Source organism: Castor canadensis, chromosome 7 (assembly GCF_047511655.1).
Source record: "Castor canadensis chromosome 7, mCasCan1.hap1v2, whole genome shotgun sequence".
In the NCBI taxonomy this organism is placed as follows: Eukaryota; Metazoa; Chordata; class Mammalia; order Rodentia; family Castoridae; genus Castor; species Castor canadensis.
Window position 1 is genome coordinate 151918104 of NC_133392.1, and position 15137 is coordinate 151933240.

A 15137-nucleotide genomic window follows, 5' to 3' on the forward strand; every position below is an offset into this window, starting at 1 on the left:
ATCAGAAATGCCCTCCCATGGGAGTAGTTACAGTATTTGTTATTGGTAGCACGGTGACACAAATGAACGAAGACACATGTGACTAGGACCCACTTGATAGGCATGTAAGCATTCCTGATTTTCTTCTTATTTATTCCCGCTATCATAAGGGTTCTTTTTTTTTTTTTCATTTTTCTTTTATTATTCATATGTGCATACAAGGCTTGGTTCATTTCTCCCCCCTGCCCCCACCCCCTCCCTTAACACCCACTCCGCCCCCTCCCTCTCCCCCTCACCCCCTCAATACCCAGCAGAAACTATTTTGCCCTTATTTCTAATTTTGTTGTAGAGAGAGTATAAGCAATAATAGGAAGGAACAGGGTTTTTGCTGGTTGAGATAAGGATAGCTATACAGGGTATTGACTCACATTGATTTCCTGTGCGTGGGTGTTACCTTCTAGGTTAATTCTTTTTGATCTAACCTTTTCTCTAGTTCCTGATCCCCTTTTCCTATTGGCCTCAGTTGCTTTAAGGTATCTGCTTTAGTTTCTCTGCGTTAAGGGCAACAAATGCTAGCTAATTTTTTAGGTGTCTTACCTATCCTCACCCCTCCCTTGTGTGCTCTCGCTTTTATCATGTGCTCAAAGTCCCATCCCCTTGTTGTGTTTGCCCTTGATCTAATGTCCACATATGAGGGAGAACATACGATTTTTGGTGTTTTGAGCCAGGCTAACCTCACTCAGAATGATGTTCTCCAATTTCATCTATTTACCAGCGAATGATAACATTTCGTTCTTCTTCATGGCTGCATAAAATTCCATTGTGTATAGATACCACAGTTTCTTAATCCATTCGTCAGTAGTGGGGCATCTTGGCTGTTTCCATAACTTGACTATTGTGAATAGTGCCGCAATAAACATGGATGTGCAGGTGCCTCTGGAGTAACAGTCTTTTGGGTATATCCCCAAGAGTGGTATTGCTGGATCAAATGGTAGATCGATGTCCAGCTTTTATAAGGGTTCTTTTGAATCTCCACTATGTATACATCATATGAAGCATGTCATAATTCACTGACATCCATGGGCAAGGAAATTTTGGGGGGATGGGCAGTACTGGGGTTTGAACTCAGGGCCTCACTCTTGCTAGGCAGATGCTCTACCATTTGAGCCACTCCACCAGTTCTTGGTGCTGAAGTTTTTGAATTTCTACAGTTCTGCTTTTGAGATTATTCAGCTCTGACTGGCGCATTTTAAGTTTCCTACTAACTCTGATTTCCGGACAAATCATTCTGCATTCTTCCTGAGAAGTGTGGCACTGAACCAACTGTTTTCAGATGGGATAAAATATTAACACTTAACATTAACAAGTAATGAGGTTTGTGCGGTCACATTTGTGGTTTGCTATTCATTTTGGTTCTGCATTTTTAATATACTTTGAAGAGAATGATCCCCCCAGGTTTCAGACATATTTGTTGGCCCAGAACTGCTGGAGTGGGCACAGGAAGGCCCTCTGATGTCTGGGAAAGGCATGGCACTGAGTGGCTGGCACAGGCCCTGATATTTGCTGGGACACATGGGGGATGGGACCAGATTCTCACCTAGGCTTACAGTCCAGGCACCAGAACAGGTTGGGGTCACAAGACATTCTGGATCCTACTTTTTAATGGGTTGTTTTTCTTTTCTTTGGTGCTACTGGGGTTTGAACTCAGGGCCTAGCACTCTACCACTTGAGCCATGCCCCCAGTCTTTTTGCTTTTAGTTGATTTTTCAGGTAGGGTCTTGAGCCAACTTTGCCTGGGCTGGCCATGGACTGCGATCCTCCTACCTCTGCCTCCCGAGTAGCAGGCATCACAGGCATGTACCACCATGTCCAGCTCTTTACTGGATTGGTTTTCTTATGCACTTCTTATACCCAATAAAACAAGCCGATCAAACTCTTCCAAACATGACAGATGCCAAACCCTTCTCAGTCATCCCTGCCTATTTCCCTGAGGGCGAATGCATCCAAAGTCTCTGGGGGAGCCCGTGTCTCAAGTGGTAGAGCACCTGCCAAGCAAGTACTGCTACCCCTTGGGTCCTGTCCCCTCTCTGCCTTGACCACTTACACTGCTTTCACATGGTCTGGCCCTGACCAGCCTGCCAGCCTGTAGGTTCATCTGGAGCCACATTCCTCCAGGAGCAGACCGTTCAGCCACCCCAACTGTCCCTTGCACCAAACCCACCCACTGCCTGGCTGAGTCACACGGTGTCCCTTCCAGCTGGGAAGCTGCTTTCTTGCCCTCTGTGCCAGAGGGTGTCACTTGCTTTTCAGTGCTTGGCTTGTGCCATTCTCCATCCAGCAATCATTTCCTTCCACCATGAGCTCAGGGGTACCAAGTACCAATCCTGCCTGGTGGCATCCTGACTGCCACCTCTAGAAGTTTTCCTGCAATCATTTGTTCATGTTGGCCTCCATGACCAGACAGTGAGCTCCATGACACAGGGGGCCGTGTCTAGTTGGCTCAACACAGAGCCCCTCAGAAGTGAGTTTTATTCTTAATCCCATTTACAGATGTGCAAACTGAGGCACAGAGAGAAAACCTGGGGCCAAGCTCATAGCTAGGAAGTGGCATGCACCAGTGTATGCTCTCTACCTGTGGGAAGAGAAAGGGCACAACACACACATTTCACTTTCTAAGGCTTCAGTCACCTGAGGCAAGTGATATCTGACAATATTAAATGGAAAATTCCAGAAATAAACAATACACAATTTTTAAATTGTGCACTTGCTGAGTAGTGTGATAACACCTTGCTCTATCTGGCTCCATCCTACTAAGACCTGGAACACTTGCTGGTCCAGTGTGTCCACCCTGTATAAGTTGCCTGCTCGGAAGTCACTTGGTAGCTGGCTTGTTAACAGACTGACTGTCACAGAATGCCGGTGCTGGTATTCAAAGTCACCTTTACTTTACTTAATAATGGTCCTAAAGTGCAAGAACAGGGAGGCAAAGGAGGTACCAGTGCATGAGACACGGAGGGACAGATGTCCTCTGGTGCTATGTGGCAACACTGCAGGGCATATGGGAAAAACCCACAGTGTATAAGGAGTCAGTACCATCCATGGTTTCCAGCATCCCCTGGGAGTCCTGGAACAAATCTCCTGTGGATTGGGGGGCGGGGGGAGCTGCTGTGCTAATGTCTGATGCTCATTACAGATTTCTGTTCCAGGAACTTTCCATAAGAAAAGCCACACTCATGCCAACACTGAGCGATAGGAGCTAAGCTTGACTCTGTTTTAGAGATTTGAGAAGCCAGCGCGAGGCCAGCCTGTGAGGTCTGGATGGGGAAAAGTGGGGGTCTGAACCTAGTTGGTGTTTCTCTGAAGCCAGGGCATTCATCCTCCCGCCAAGGTGCTGAATGTGTGGGTGCGGGAGTGGATGAGTGAATTTAGGACCCATTCACCCTGGCAAGCCCGTCGGCCAGAACACAGTCCAGACTCTGCAGAGCCTGGCCAAACTACGCCAAGGACTGAACTGACGGAGTCCTTTGCAGTTTCTGCGGCTGTCCTGATAAACTAGTTAAGATGACCAACTGTCCTGGTCTGCCCGAGGCTGAGGGGCCTCCTGTGGTGACAATTTCAGTGCCACAGCCTGGAAGGAGGCCAAGTCAGTCTACCCCAGAAACAGCTGAGAAATGAAAGCCCTTTACCCACTTGCCTACACCCCCTTTGTGTTTCCTGCCACTGTAAGTGAGGCCTGCAGTGTGGACAGTTAGCAGGGCTCAGAAGGAAGCCCGGCTGGACCTGAGTGCCACAAACACCGTCTCACACCTCTGCTTCGAGAATAGTATGCCATGTTCTCAAAGTGTCTTGTGCCATGTGGGGAGCAGGTCTTGGGCCCAGCCAGAGCGCTGTGATGGTGGCTCTCTTGCTTTCAGATCTTCTCATTCTCCCCCATCCCTGTTCCTTTCCATGTCTGCTAGAAAGGATGGTAGGAGGGGAAAGTGTGGACTAGAATAAGGGGGTTCCGCAGCTCCCCTTGAAGTTCACTGTCCTCCACCCTCCTCACCCTCCTGGATTCTGAGCAATGGGGTCATGACCAACTAGGGCAGCACTGTCTGATGGAACAGACTACAAGCCACATGATACAATTCTAAATTTCCTGTAGTCACATTTAAAAGATCAAAAGAAAAGATGAGGACAGGCATGGTGACTCATGCCTGTAATTCCAGCTACTTAGGAGGTAGAGATCGGGAGGATCACAGTTCCAGGTCAGCCCAGGCCAAAAAAAAAAAGTTAGTGAGACCCCAATCTCAACCAATAACTGAACATGGTGGCAGGCACCTGTGATCCCAGCTACAGAGGGACACACAAATAGGAAGATCACCATCAAAGGCCATCCCAGGCGTAACACAAGACCCGATCCCAAAAATAAACAATGCGGAAAGGGCTGGCAGAGTGGCTCAGCTGGAACAACGCCTGTCTCACAAGTGCCAGGCCCTGAGTTCAAACCTTAGTACTAACAAACAAACAAACAAAAAAGATGAAATTAAACAATATATTTTATTTAACTCAATATCCAATGTATCAAAACATTATCATTGGAACATGTCACCTAGGCAAAAGCAGCAAGATCTTCTACCTTCATTTCTTTTTGTGTGTCTGTTAAGTCTTTGAAATCCAGGGTTTATTTTGTGTTTCCAGCCATCTCAATTTAGAAGCTAAATTTTCATGGGAAAGACTTGATCTATATTTAGATTTTGTAAACGTGCAGTTGAAAAAGTCGATCCACAAACCCATGATGTCTGAAATGTTCTCGAATGTTCCCAACAAGTGAATTCAAACATCAGGTTTTAAATGTGAACTTATCAAATTATCCACTCAGTTCCTCAAGTCACACAGCCACATTCAGTGCTCGTGAGCCCCGTGTGGCTGGCAGCTAAGTCAGTCAGCCTGAGACAGTCAGCTGCCCTGACCAGGTGTCCCCGCTTTGGGGCATCGGACTTTACTTCATCACAAAGGCCACCATCTGAGGACAGCTTGGGGACTTGGGACTGCCCAGTTAGCAAGCTGAAGGTGAGGAGGGGCCGGGAGCCAGCGAGATGGCTGCTAGACAGGTGTCCCCATGGCCAGACAGACGCAGGGGTGCCTGGGCACCGCTGCCACAGTCTAGGGAGCCCCGAGGCCTGGGCCTGACGGTCCTGAGTTGGGTCCCAGTTTGGATCTCTGCCATCTGACGCCAGGAAGGTGCAGAGCAGAACCCCTGACCCTCCCCACGCCTTCTTCCCTGGCCACTGCTGGCTTGACTTGGGTCAGAGCCGGCCATGTGGCTGCTGGGTCATTTGAAAGTGGCAGGGGACCGGGCAGCTGGGGCAGGGCTGGGGACTGAAGCACATTCTGACGTTTTGGAGCAACAGCTGTTCACCAAGCACGCGAAGTGACCTGAATATTTTAACAAGGTCTCTCTGACCTGGTACTTTGTTAATCACCAGCCCTCACCAGGGGACAGCATGTGGGGCCTCAGCTGTGCCTTCAAGATTTGGACTTGACTTCTTCACATTGCAAAGACAGTTTAGTTTTTTAAATTAACATTTATCTGTGTTCACTATTGGCAGGCACTGAGAGAAGTGCTACCATGCAGGAACTCACGTCCTCTTCATGACAATGCAATAAGATGGGAATTATGACTACCCTCTCCACTTTACATATGGGGGTCACAGGCACAGAGATGTCAAGTCACTTGCCTAAGGTCACACAGCTGTTAAGAGGTGGAGTCTTCAGAACCCAGGGTTATCTGATTCCAGCTGATGCTCTTGACCATTGTGCAGCCAGTCTACTGAAATGGGAAGACTTCATGGTATATTGGTGAATTTTAAAAAGCAGGTTACTTATATTAGGTTCAGATGGTCCCATTATTCAGAGAAATATATAAATCAGGTTCATATTTATAAAAATGACTCCGAGCTCTGCTCTCAGGACTTCTTCCTCTCCAATCTCCATGAACTCTGAGCGCCTGCCATTAAGACTTGCTGTTTGTACTAAAGACTTACTGCCCATGGGAGGAGAGGGGTGAACACCCCTAGGACAGAGGTCCTCAACTGGGGTGACTTCGCCACTCAAGGGACAAGTGGCAATGTGTGGAGATAATTTCGAGTGTCACAATTTGGAGAGTGGAGAGGGGCACAGCTGCCAGGGTCTGGTGGGGAGCACTCAAGCATTTAAGGACAGCCCTGCAAACAAGAACCATCTGACCCCAAGGTCGGCAGTGCTGACAGAAACCTTGGCCTAGAATCAACAAACCCTAGGCTTTGGATTTCCAAATAGATTTCAAAATCCTAAAGCAAGGTAGTGATCTAAGAGCAAAACAATCTTATTTGAAGAGTTCAAGTTTGTTATGGGAGGAACTCTCAAAAGTGGGTGCTATCAATTCAGAGCCTCCAGGCCGGAGGACTGGAGCCTAGAGTACACCCTAACGTATGAGAGGCCAGGTCTGACACAGGAAGCTCCCCCCACAGGAGGATGAAAGCCCTTCTCTCATCAGCACAGCGAGGGTGGAAATTTGAGAATAGACATCATGGTGACTTCCCAACCCAGATGACAGCCCTGTGGGAGGCAGTGGTGGTAAGGGCCAGGCTATCTGAGGGCCTCAGAGCCACAGGACTTCTCTCACTTCCCAAGGAGAGAGGAAGGTGCTTAGAGAAGCACCAAGTTCACCTTGGCCCTGGGGAAACAAGTGGAGACATCCTCTGATTAATGACTGATTGAATAAATAAATAGCCATCAACAAAAGAATGGGGAAATGTGGTATGTTCACACAATAGAACATTGCCTAATGATAACAAGAACAAACTCATGACCCAGTCGACAAAATGGATGAATCTCAGAAATACGCTGTGTAAAAAAAACCTCTTACACACAAAAGAACACAGACTATGGGATTCCATTTATTTTGAGATTCTGGAACAGGACTCTTTAATCCATGGTAGAGAAAGAATCAGAAGAATGGCTGCCTCTGGGGGTGGGAGCAGAAGAGACATGACCCAGCTTTCTGGGGTGTGGGTGACCTGGGTGTATATGATTGACAAAACTGGGTGGGTAGACAACACCTGTGGCGGCTAGTCTCCAAAATGGCTCCCATGATTCTCATCCCTGAAAGTCGTACCCTTGTGTAGTCTTTCGGGATTGGAAGAAGCTTGACTTCGTCAGGGGGTGCTGCCATGACAAACCAACCACACACGGGGACCTTAACAGAAATGTACTTTTTCTGTCTTGGAGGCTGTAAATCCATGATCAAGATCACGGCAGGGCTGGTTTCTCCTGAGGCCTCTTCTTCCCTGTGTCCCCTATGGCCTTCCTTCTGTGCGCAGACATTCTTGGTGTTTCTTGCATCCTTATCTCCTTGGCGTATATGGACGACAGTCAAATTGGGCTCACCCCACGGCCTCATTGGAACTTGATTATGTCTTTAAAGGAATCATCTGCAAACGTACATTCTCTGGTCCTGGGTTAGGGCTTCAACGTGTGAGCTTTGGGAGGGCACAGTTCAGTTATTTCCATCAACCAATAGTGCTACAGGGGTGACGGTGTCTGATTCCTGAGACTGGACGGACCCCAGGAGACACGGCAGATCCTGTTTAGCTCTCTAGGACTGCTGTTTTGGAGGAAGCCGGTGGCCATAGCCCGAGGAGACTCAGTAGCATATGGAGAGGTCCCATTGTGAAGAACTGAGGCCTCCTGCCTCAAGTCATATGAGGGGACTGTCCTGGAAATAGGCTCTCCAGCCCCATTCGAGCCTTCGAATTACTGAAGCCCTGGCCCACAGTTGGACAGTTGGAGAGACTCCAGAACTTCCAGTCAAGGCTGCTCCCAAATCCTGACCCAGAGAAACTGTGTGAGATGTGTTTACTGTTGTTTTAGCTCTGTTATCTGGGGAATGTGTCACGCAGCAGCAAAGAGCTACTACAGATTTTGACACCAAGCACAAAATGCTACCTTATTAAAATCTGAAAGTGTGGGGTGGCTTTGGGACAGGACAGTGGATAGAAGCCAGACGACTTGAGAAGAGTTGTAGTGAAATTCTGAAATGTCTCAAAGACTGTTAGTAGATGCCTGCCTGGTGCCTTTGAGGAGGCAGTGGGTGGGGTGGGGGAGTGGGAGGGGGTGAAGGAAGTGTTTCAGAACCTGTTGGCTCCTTGTTCTACAGTATCAGAATGCTCCGTAACAAGCTCCCTGTGGTGAGGTGGGAAGCAGGAAACACACCTAATGAGCTCCGTGATTTAGCTAATGAGATCTCCAGGTGGAACATGGGAAGGTGCCACCTGGTTACTTCTTGCTTCTTACAATAAATGTTAGAGGAGCGAGGCCAGCTAGGAGAACACTTGATATGATGTGATGGGTTAAAAAATTCCTTGCCTCTCCAGATGGTAAGTGAATTTTAAGAAACAGGTTCCAGGGTAAGATCAAATTAAAGGCATTGCTAGGAAAACGTGGTTCAAAGATGGAGCTAGGGTGTAGGTATAGAGGTCTTGTTAGGAACACAGAAAGACCCAAGGCAGGGTCCCAGAAAATCATCCAGCCAAAGCACAGGGTGTCTGGGCAGCTTATGGATGCTGCCCCTCTGCAGACGCATTAGTCTTTTCTTGGTTGGTGTAACAAAACACCCAAGGGAGAGTAACTTATAAAATAAAGAGGCTTATTTGGCTCATGATTCTGGTGGTGGAAGGGTCTAAAAATCATGTTGCTGCATGCTGGCAAAATGCCCATTGGCTGTGTCACTGTGTGGTAAAGAAGTGAAAGGGACCAGCTGAGTGGAGAAGGAGCACGTGTGCAGGAAGGAAGGGAGATTCAGGGGGACCAGCCACCTTTGCTCGTTTGTAACAACTGCTATTATGGGAACAAATCCACTCCAAAACGATGAACATTAATCCCTTCCATGGGTGGAAACCCTGTGACCTCACCACCTTCTGCGAGGGCCCACGTCTTAAAGGCATCATGTTCAGCATTCCCACCCTGGGAACCAAGCTTTCAGCCCACGAACCTCTGCAGACACATTCTGTATCCCAGCCACAGTGGCAGACAAAGGCTTTAGGTTAACATTTGTGGCCATGGCTTGGATGTTTACAGGGTGAACACCAGTAAAAAGCAGGCAGAATGAGTTGGGGCAGAACTAGAGCCCAGAGCACGGGAAGGTCATTTCTGGGAAGCACAGCACTGAGTCCCAATCAAGGCATTCTGGTATTTTCCTGGGTTGGTCTCAGAATTGCTATGGACCAGGGACTTCCGTTTTTTTGCTGTTTTTGAGTAGGAAGAGTGTCTGCAGCAGGCACCCCATGTGTGTCTCACATTTGTTGGGTATGTGGGAGACAGGTGACCTATCTCTTTACTTCAAAGGTCTTGGGGTTGGTAAGGACTATACGTGGGAAGCGGAGATTGAGGAAGTAGCAAGAGCCCTTTCTGTACCTGGGTCTCAGATTCTAGCTGATGTAATAGGATGAGGCGTGGGGGTGGGGCAGGGAGCATTGAGGGCATTTTACACGTGTGAGGGGGTGAATCACTGAGGACCAGAGGGCCTCCAAGATGGCTGCCAAATGGTTCCTGCCTCCTATCTGCAGGTCCCTGTGTAGTCCCTTCCACACTGGATAGAGCTGACCTGTGTGATACTGCAGAAAGGACAGAGTGACTTTCATGGCTTACTCATTAGGACACTGCCATTTCCACATTGCTCCTTGGGTCACTTCCTGGGAGGGAGCTGCTGCCATTCCATGAGGACACTCCAGCAGCTCTGTGGGAGGTCATGGTGAAGAATGGAAGCCTCTTGACAACAGCCAGGTGAGGGTGCCATGTTGGAAGCAGCTTCTCCAGCTGGTCAAGCCTTCAGGCGGGCACAGCCCTGGCTGACACCTTGATCATGAGAGACCCTAAGCTTCAGCCACCTGGCTAAGTGACCCCCAAGTTTCTGACACATGGAAAGTGAATAATACACAAGGTTTTTACTTATTGTGTGTTTCAGGCTGCTAGATTGTTATATAACAATTACTAACTAAGACGCATTGTATGTTAATTTTATATCAAGCCAATACCGCCGAACTCTAGTTAGTGGTATACATGCTAAAATGTTTGGGGTTAAGTCTACAGATGTGCGCAACTGGCTTTGAAAATGCACCAAAATATGGATTAATGAAGGAAAAGAAGGATGGGTAGACAGAGGCAAGATAAAGACTATAGCAAAATGTTAATGATAGAATCAGGGAGAAAGGTAAAATCAGGGAAAATAAAAATTCTTTTTAGTTTGCTGTATGTTTGAAATTTTTCGTGCTAAGGTGGGGGAAATTGGCTGAGTTCTTTCTGCACCTGGGTGGTAGGTGCATGGGGACACACTTTGACAATGGTAACAGTAAAGATGAGGTATGTCGTGCTTACTTTTTGGCTGGAATGTTTCACAGTGGTAATTATGATTTTAGGGACAGAGTGTTGTGGTTTGGGTACGAAATGTCCCCCACAGGCTCAAGTACTGGGGGTTTGGTTGCCAGCTGATGGGCTTTGGGGGAGAGTTCGGTTCTGACCTAAGCAATGGATGAATCCCTTGATGGATTTGTAACATGACGGCACCACTGGGAGGGGGTGGAAAATAGGGGGCGGGGCTTACATGGAGGAAGGAAGTCACTGGGGACATGTCTCTGAGGACCGGATCTTGTTCTGGTTTTGTGTCTCACTCTGTTCCTGTCCACAGAGTGAGCTACTTCACTCTCCTGCCGCCATGATGTTCTGCCTCACCTCAGCCCAAAGCAGTAGAGCCAGCAGACCTTGGACTGAAATCATGAGCCAAAATAACCCTTTCTTTCTTTAAGTTTAAGGACTGGAGGTGTGGCTCAAGTGGTAAAGCATCTGCTTTGCAAGCCTGAAGCCCTGGGTTCAATCCCCAGTCCCACCAAAAACCAAAACAAAAGAAAAACTTTTCCTTTAGCCAGGTACTGGTGTCTCACATCTGCAATCCCAGCCACACGGGGGCTAAGATCAGGGATATTATGGTTAGGAGCCAATCTGGGCAAATAGTTCAAAATAGTTCAAGAGACCCCATCGCCAAAGCAAAATGAACTGGAGGTATGGCTCAAGTAGTACAGCATCTGCTTTGCAAGTGCTGAAACCCTGAATCAGTCCCACCCCCCCAAAAAAAAGTTCAAGGAGATCAAGATACACAGGTCACCCCACTGAGCTTTAACTATTTCCTCATGGCTATTTCCCATCCTCATGGCTCCAAATTCACCCTGGAAGCCCCCACCTGGAGCCCCGATGCATACCTTGCTTGACGACAGGGGTCTTGTGGTCCATCATGAAGGAGAACATCTTCCCGCCAGCACTGACGGGCCGCTGGTGGGACACTGGCGGGATCATGGAGGGCCCGGGGAACCCCTGGGACCAGCTCCTCTGCATGGGGATTGGTCGGATGCCCTGGTGGAAGGGGATGTGTTGTGGCAAGGGCAACTGTGTGGGTGGCTGTGTGGTCCGAGGTGACTGTGGCCTTGGCCAAGGTGCAGGAGCCCTCATCCATGGGTAGGAGACCTGTGGGGTACACAGGAGAGTCAGTGAGGCTACGGTCAGTTGTTATGCTCTGTGGCCCTTTGTCCCAAGCCCCAGGTCTTGGCTTGAGTCACTTCCCCCAGGAAGCCTTCCTGGGCACTCTCAAGTTCAGGATGGTGGCCCTGCCATGGGTCACATAGAAACCACCAACACCACTTGGTCATTACGCCAGGTGCCCTGCCGAGACATTCATGTGTACCAACTCATTTAATGCATCCAACACTGTGACACAAAAACAGGTGACCTCTCCAAGGCCATTGATGAGGTACAATATCCAGTGCCACGCTGGGAGAATGCTTCCTGGGGGTCAGAGCCTTTCCTTCTACCTTGCTCAGTGTCTGCAGCACCTAGAATAGATGATGCCTGGCACTTACACCGTGACAGGTGCTCAGATAGTGGCTGAAAGGAAAGGCTGAGACTTGGGCCAGCACTCAGGGCTCTGAGGCCTGTTCTCCTTCCACCCATGCTTCTGTTCTCTCCGGCCCTTCCTGGGACTCAGAGCTCTGGGGTGGCGGGGACCCCAACTATCTCCTCATGGGTCTTCACATTCAACATCCAGCACCCCTGACTCCTCAGGTGTCCCACAGATCTCTATGGGGAGCCTTTCATCATTGGACCTGGGGAGGGCGTTTGTGGCTAATGCACAGCCAGTCAGGATCCATCCAAGGAAGGAGAGCCTGGCCTGTCTCCGTTCAATGCTTAGTGAGGTTGCTCTCTTGCGCCTTGTGGATAAATGGAGATGTCGATGAGTTTGGTCACTTACCGCAGGGGACACACCTGTTCTTCACAACAACCCTCCTCATGTCATAAGTGAGCCTGGAGAGGTGAAGGTGTCACCTGGGTTGAGGGTACGCTGAAGAGGACCAGGACCAGATTCTATGGCCCCTTTCTCTCTGCTCTCCCTCCCTTCCTTCCTCCCTGCCTCTCTCTGTGTCTTTCTGTCTCTGCATCTGTCTCTCTCTCTCTCCCCAGACCCCCAATTCTCTTGGCAGAAATGGCACACTCTCCAGTGAGACGCTAAGTTCAAAACTTCACTGTCTACGCAGGGCCACACGTCTGTTTGACAGGGTTCACCTTGTCCTGCAGACTGGAAAGAAGTTGAGCTCAGACATGATGAAGAACAGACAGAAGGCTCCTGAACCCAGGGCTCCCCAAAACTGCGGCCAGGTCCTGTCCAGAGGAATGCTCTCTCTTGCTCTGCCTGACCCAGGGTCAAACAGGTGAGGCTCCTGCATGCTCCTGGAGTCACTCTCTTGGAGTGGGTGACAACAGAGTGGGGGGAAATCAAGCACCTAACTGTAGCCACCCAGGGATACGGGCGACTTGGAATCTGTTTCCAGGATGGGATCGGCAGTGTTCAGAGCGCTGTTGCCTTCAGGTGGCTTCCCACTTCTCTCCATGTCAACACCTCAGTCCCTCCACCTAGACCTTGCCCTCATGTGCTCATTCTGACCCTGTGCTGCCTCCTCCATCCAGCCATCCCTCCTGTCCTCTGGGGCTCCCTTGCCCCGGTCTTTCCAGTGATTGTTTCCCACTGTCTTAACTGACACTGAAAGAATGGGTTGAAGGCAAGAAGAGCTAAATTCAAATGTATTTCCCCCAACCTTCTAGAACACAAATCTAGAAGTTACTGGTTGAAGTGGTAAATACACCTTGCAGTCAACTGCTAAGGCTCTGAAGGAGGCGATCGAGTCTCATACCCGCTCCAGTGGCCAGGCAGAATCACTCAGTCTCTTTCCTGGGTTCTGGGCAACCTCTCTCTCTCTCTCAGCCCATCACCGTAGGTGGGGTTAATTAACTAGCCAATCACATTCCTTGGCCATAGGGATTGGCTCAGGGATGGAGCATGTGATCCAATCGGATCTTAAACATTTTTGAGTGTGTTAAGTATATTCTAATTGCTGCGAAATAAATCTCCAGAACTCTTTCATCTTGCAAAAGTGAAACTCTATTACCATTAAATAACTCCCCTGCTGCCTTCCCCTGAGCCCCTGGTGACCACTCTTCCCTTTTCCTTCTCTTAGTCCGGTTCCTTTTGGTATCAAATATAAGAGGAATCAGACAATATTTGTCTTTTGTGACTGGCTTATTTCTTAGTATAATGTCCTCAAGAGTCATAGCATGACTCTTATAGCATGTGTCCAGATCCCCTCCTTTTTTTAAGGTTGATTAATATTCCACTGGACAGCTAGAACACATTTTGTTATCCAGGCATCTGTGGATGGACGCTTGCGTTGACTCTACCCGGGACAACTGTGAATGAGGCATGGTGAATAGGCGAAGACAGGCAGATACCTGTTGGAGCCCTGGCTGGGGTCTGACACTGAACTTCCAGTGTGGAAGGTTGGTCAGAGGTGGTCTCCTTTGCAGCACACACAGCCCCGTGGCAGGGTCTCTAAAGGGGAAGTGCACGACATATAAAATACAGCAAAAACTGCAGTCAGGGTCTGGGGGAGAGCTCAGTGGCAGAGTCGCCTAACTACCTCTGGGTTCAGATGTAGAAAATTGAGTGTTTTTTTTTCCTCCTGGAGCATGTTGATTTAGGGTGTCCAAAACTGGAAGGTTAAAGTGGGTTTCTCTACTTAGCAACCCTGCTCTATCACTGGCAAGGTCAAGGTTTCCTCTGAAATAGCTGCTGCTAACTACAAGAAGGGCTGGCAGAAAAACAAACAGGAGCAAAAGGCTCCCATTTAAAGGGAGTTTGTGCTGTGCTCAGAATGTGCAGGGAGCCTTGGTCAAGGTCAAGAGTTATATCAAGTCCGGTTTAGAAATTTTAGTTGAAAAATACATGTAAGTTCTTCTTTCTTCCTTCCTTCCTTTCTCCTTTCCTCTTTCCTTCCTTCCTTCCCTTCCTTCCTTTCTCCCTTCCTTTCTTCTTTTTCTTTTGTTCCTGGTTTCTGACTGCATGGTACATTGCCCAATGGTTGCCTTTCGTTCTGTCTTTGAGAAGCATCTGTTTTCCCAAATTCTTCCATACTGTCTTTGAAGTAGCTGGCTATAACCACATGGCCCACACTCACTGCTGAGTTACTTCTAGTTGAACAAACAGCAGTCAATGATTCACTCTAGAAACCAACTCCATTTTTCCAGATCACCTGCTCTTCCTTGGTGTTTCCACTCCAGCATGGACTTGCAACAGCGTTGAGGCTGCAGGATAAGAGGGACGCCATAGTGGACCTGTGTACCTTCTGCCTGGAGGCTCTGGGAGCTGTGTATACCAGAGCAAAGTGGACCTTGCCCTTGAAGGGTTTGCCATGGTCTCAGAAGTTTGTAGTTACTGCTACTGTTGTGGATGAGTCACCACGGGGAGGAGGCACGTATGTGCCAGAGACTGGGTTGTGTCCTTAACATATGTGGTCTCATCCCAGTATCAGAGCAACCCTGGGTTGGTGGAGGTATCTGTGCCCCCGTTTTATGGGTTAAAACACTGATGCTTAGAGAGGTTGTGACCTATCCAAGGTCTCACAGCCCAACCATGGGCTTGACTCCCAAACCAGTCCTCTTGGAGCAGAGGAAGTCATGATTTACATCTGCTTGTCATACTCAAAAAAAGTCTGAGATGCTTGCTTGATGGAGGATAGGAGATTTTCCAAAATGAAAACAGG

The 15137-nt window shown here is 48.7% G+C and overlaps 1 protein-coding gene across 1 annotated transcript in view; it reads right to left on the reverse strand.

The window, feature by feature from the left end:
- Positions 1–15137, reverse strand: part of Fhad1 (forkhead associated phosphopeptide binding domain 1) — a 123762-nt gene that overhangs the window by 86544 nt on the left and 22081 nt on the right. Inside the window, exon 4 of the mRNA XM_074081288.1 lies at positions 11253–11514. Within this exon, the coding sequence (XP_073937389.1) occupies positions 11253–11514 (262 nt within the window). The remainder of the gene's footprint in view (positions 1–11252; positions 11515–15137) is intronic.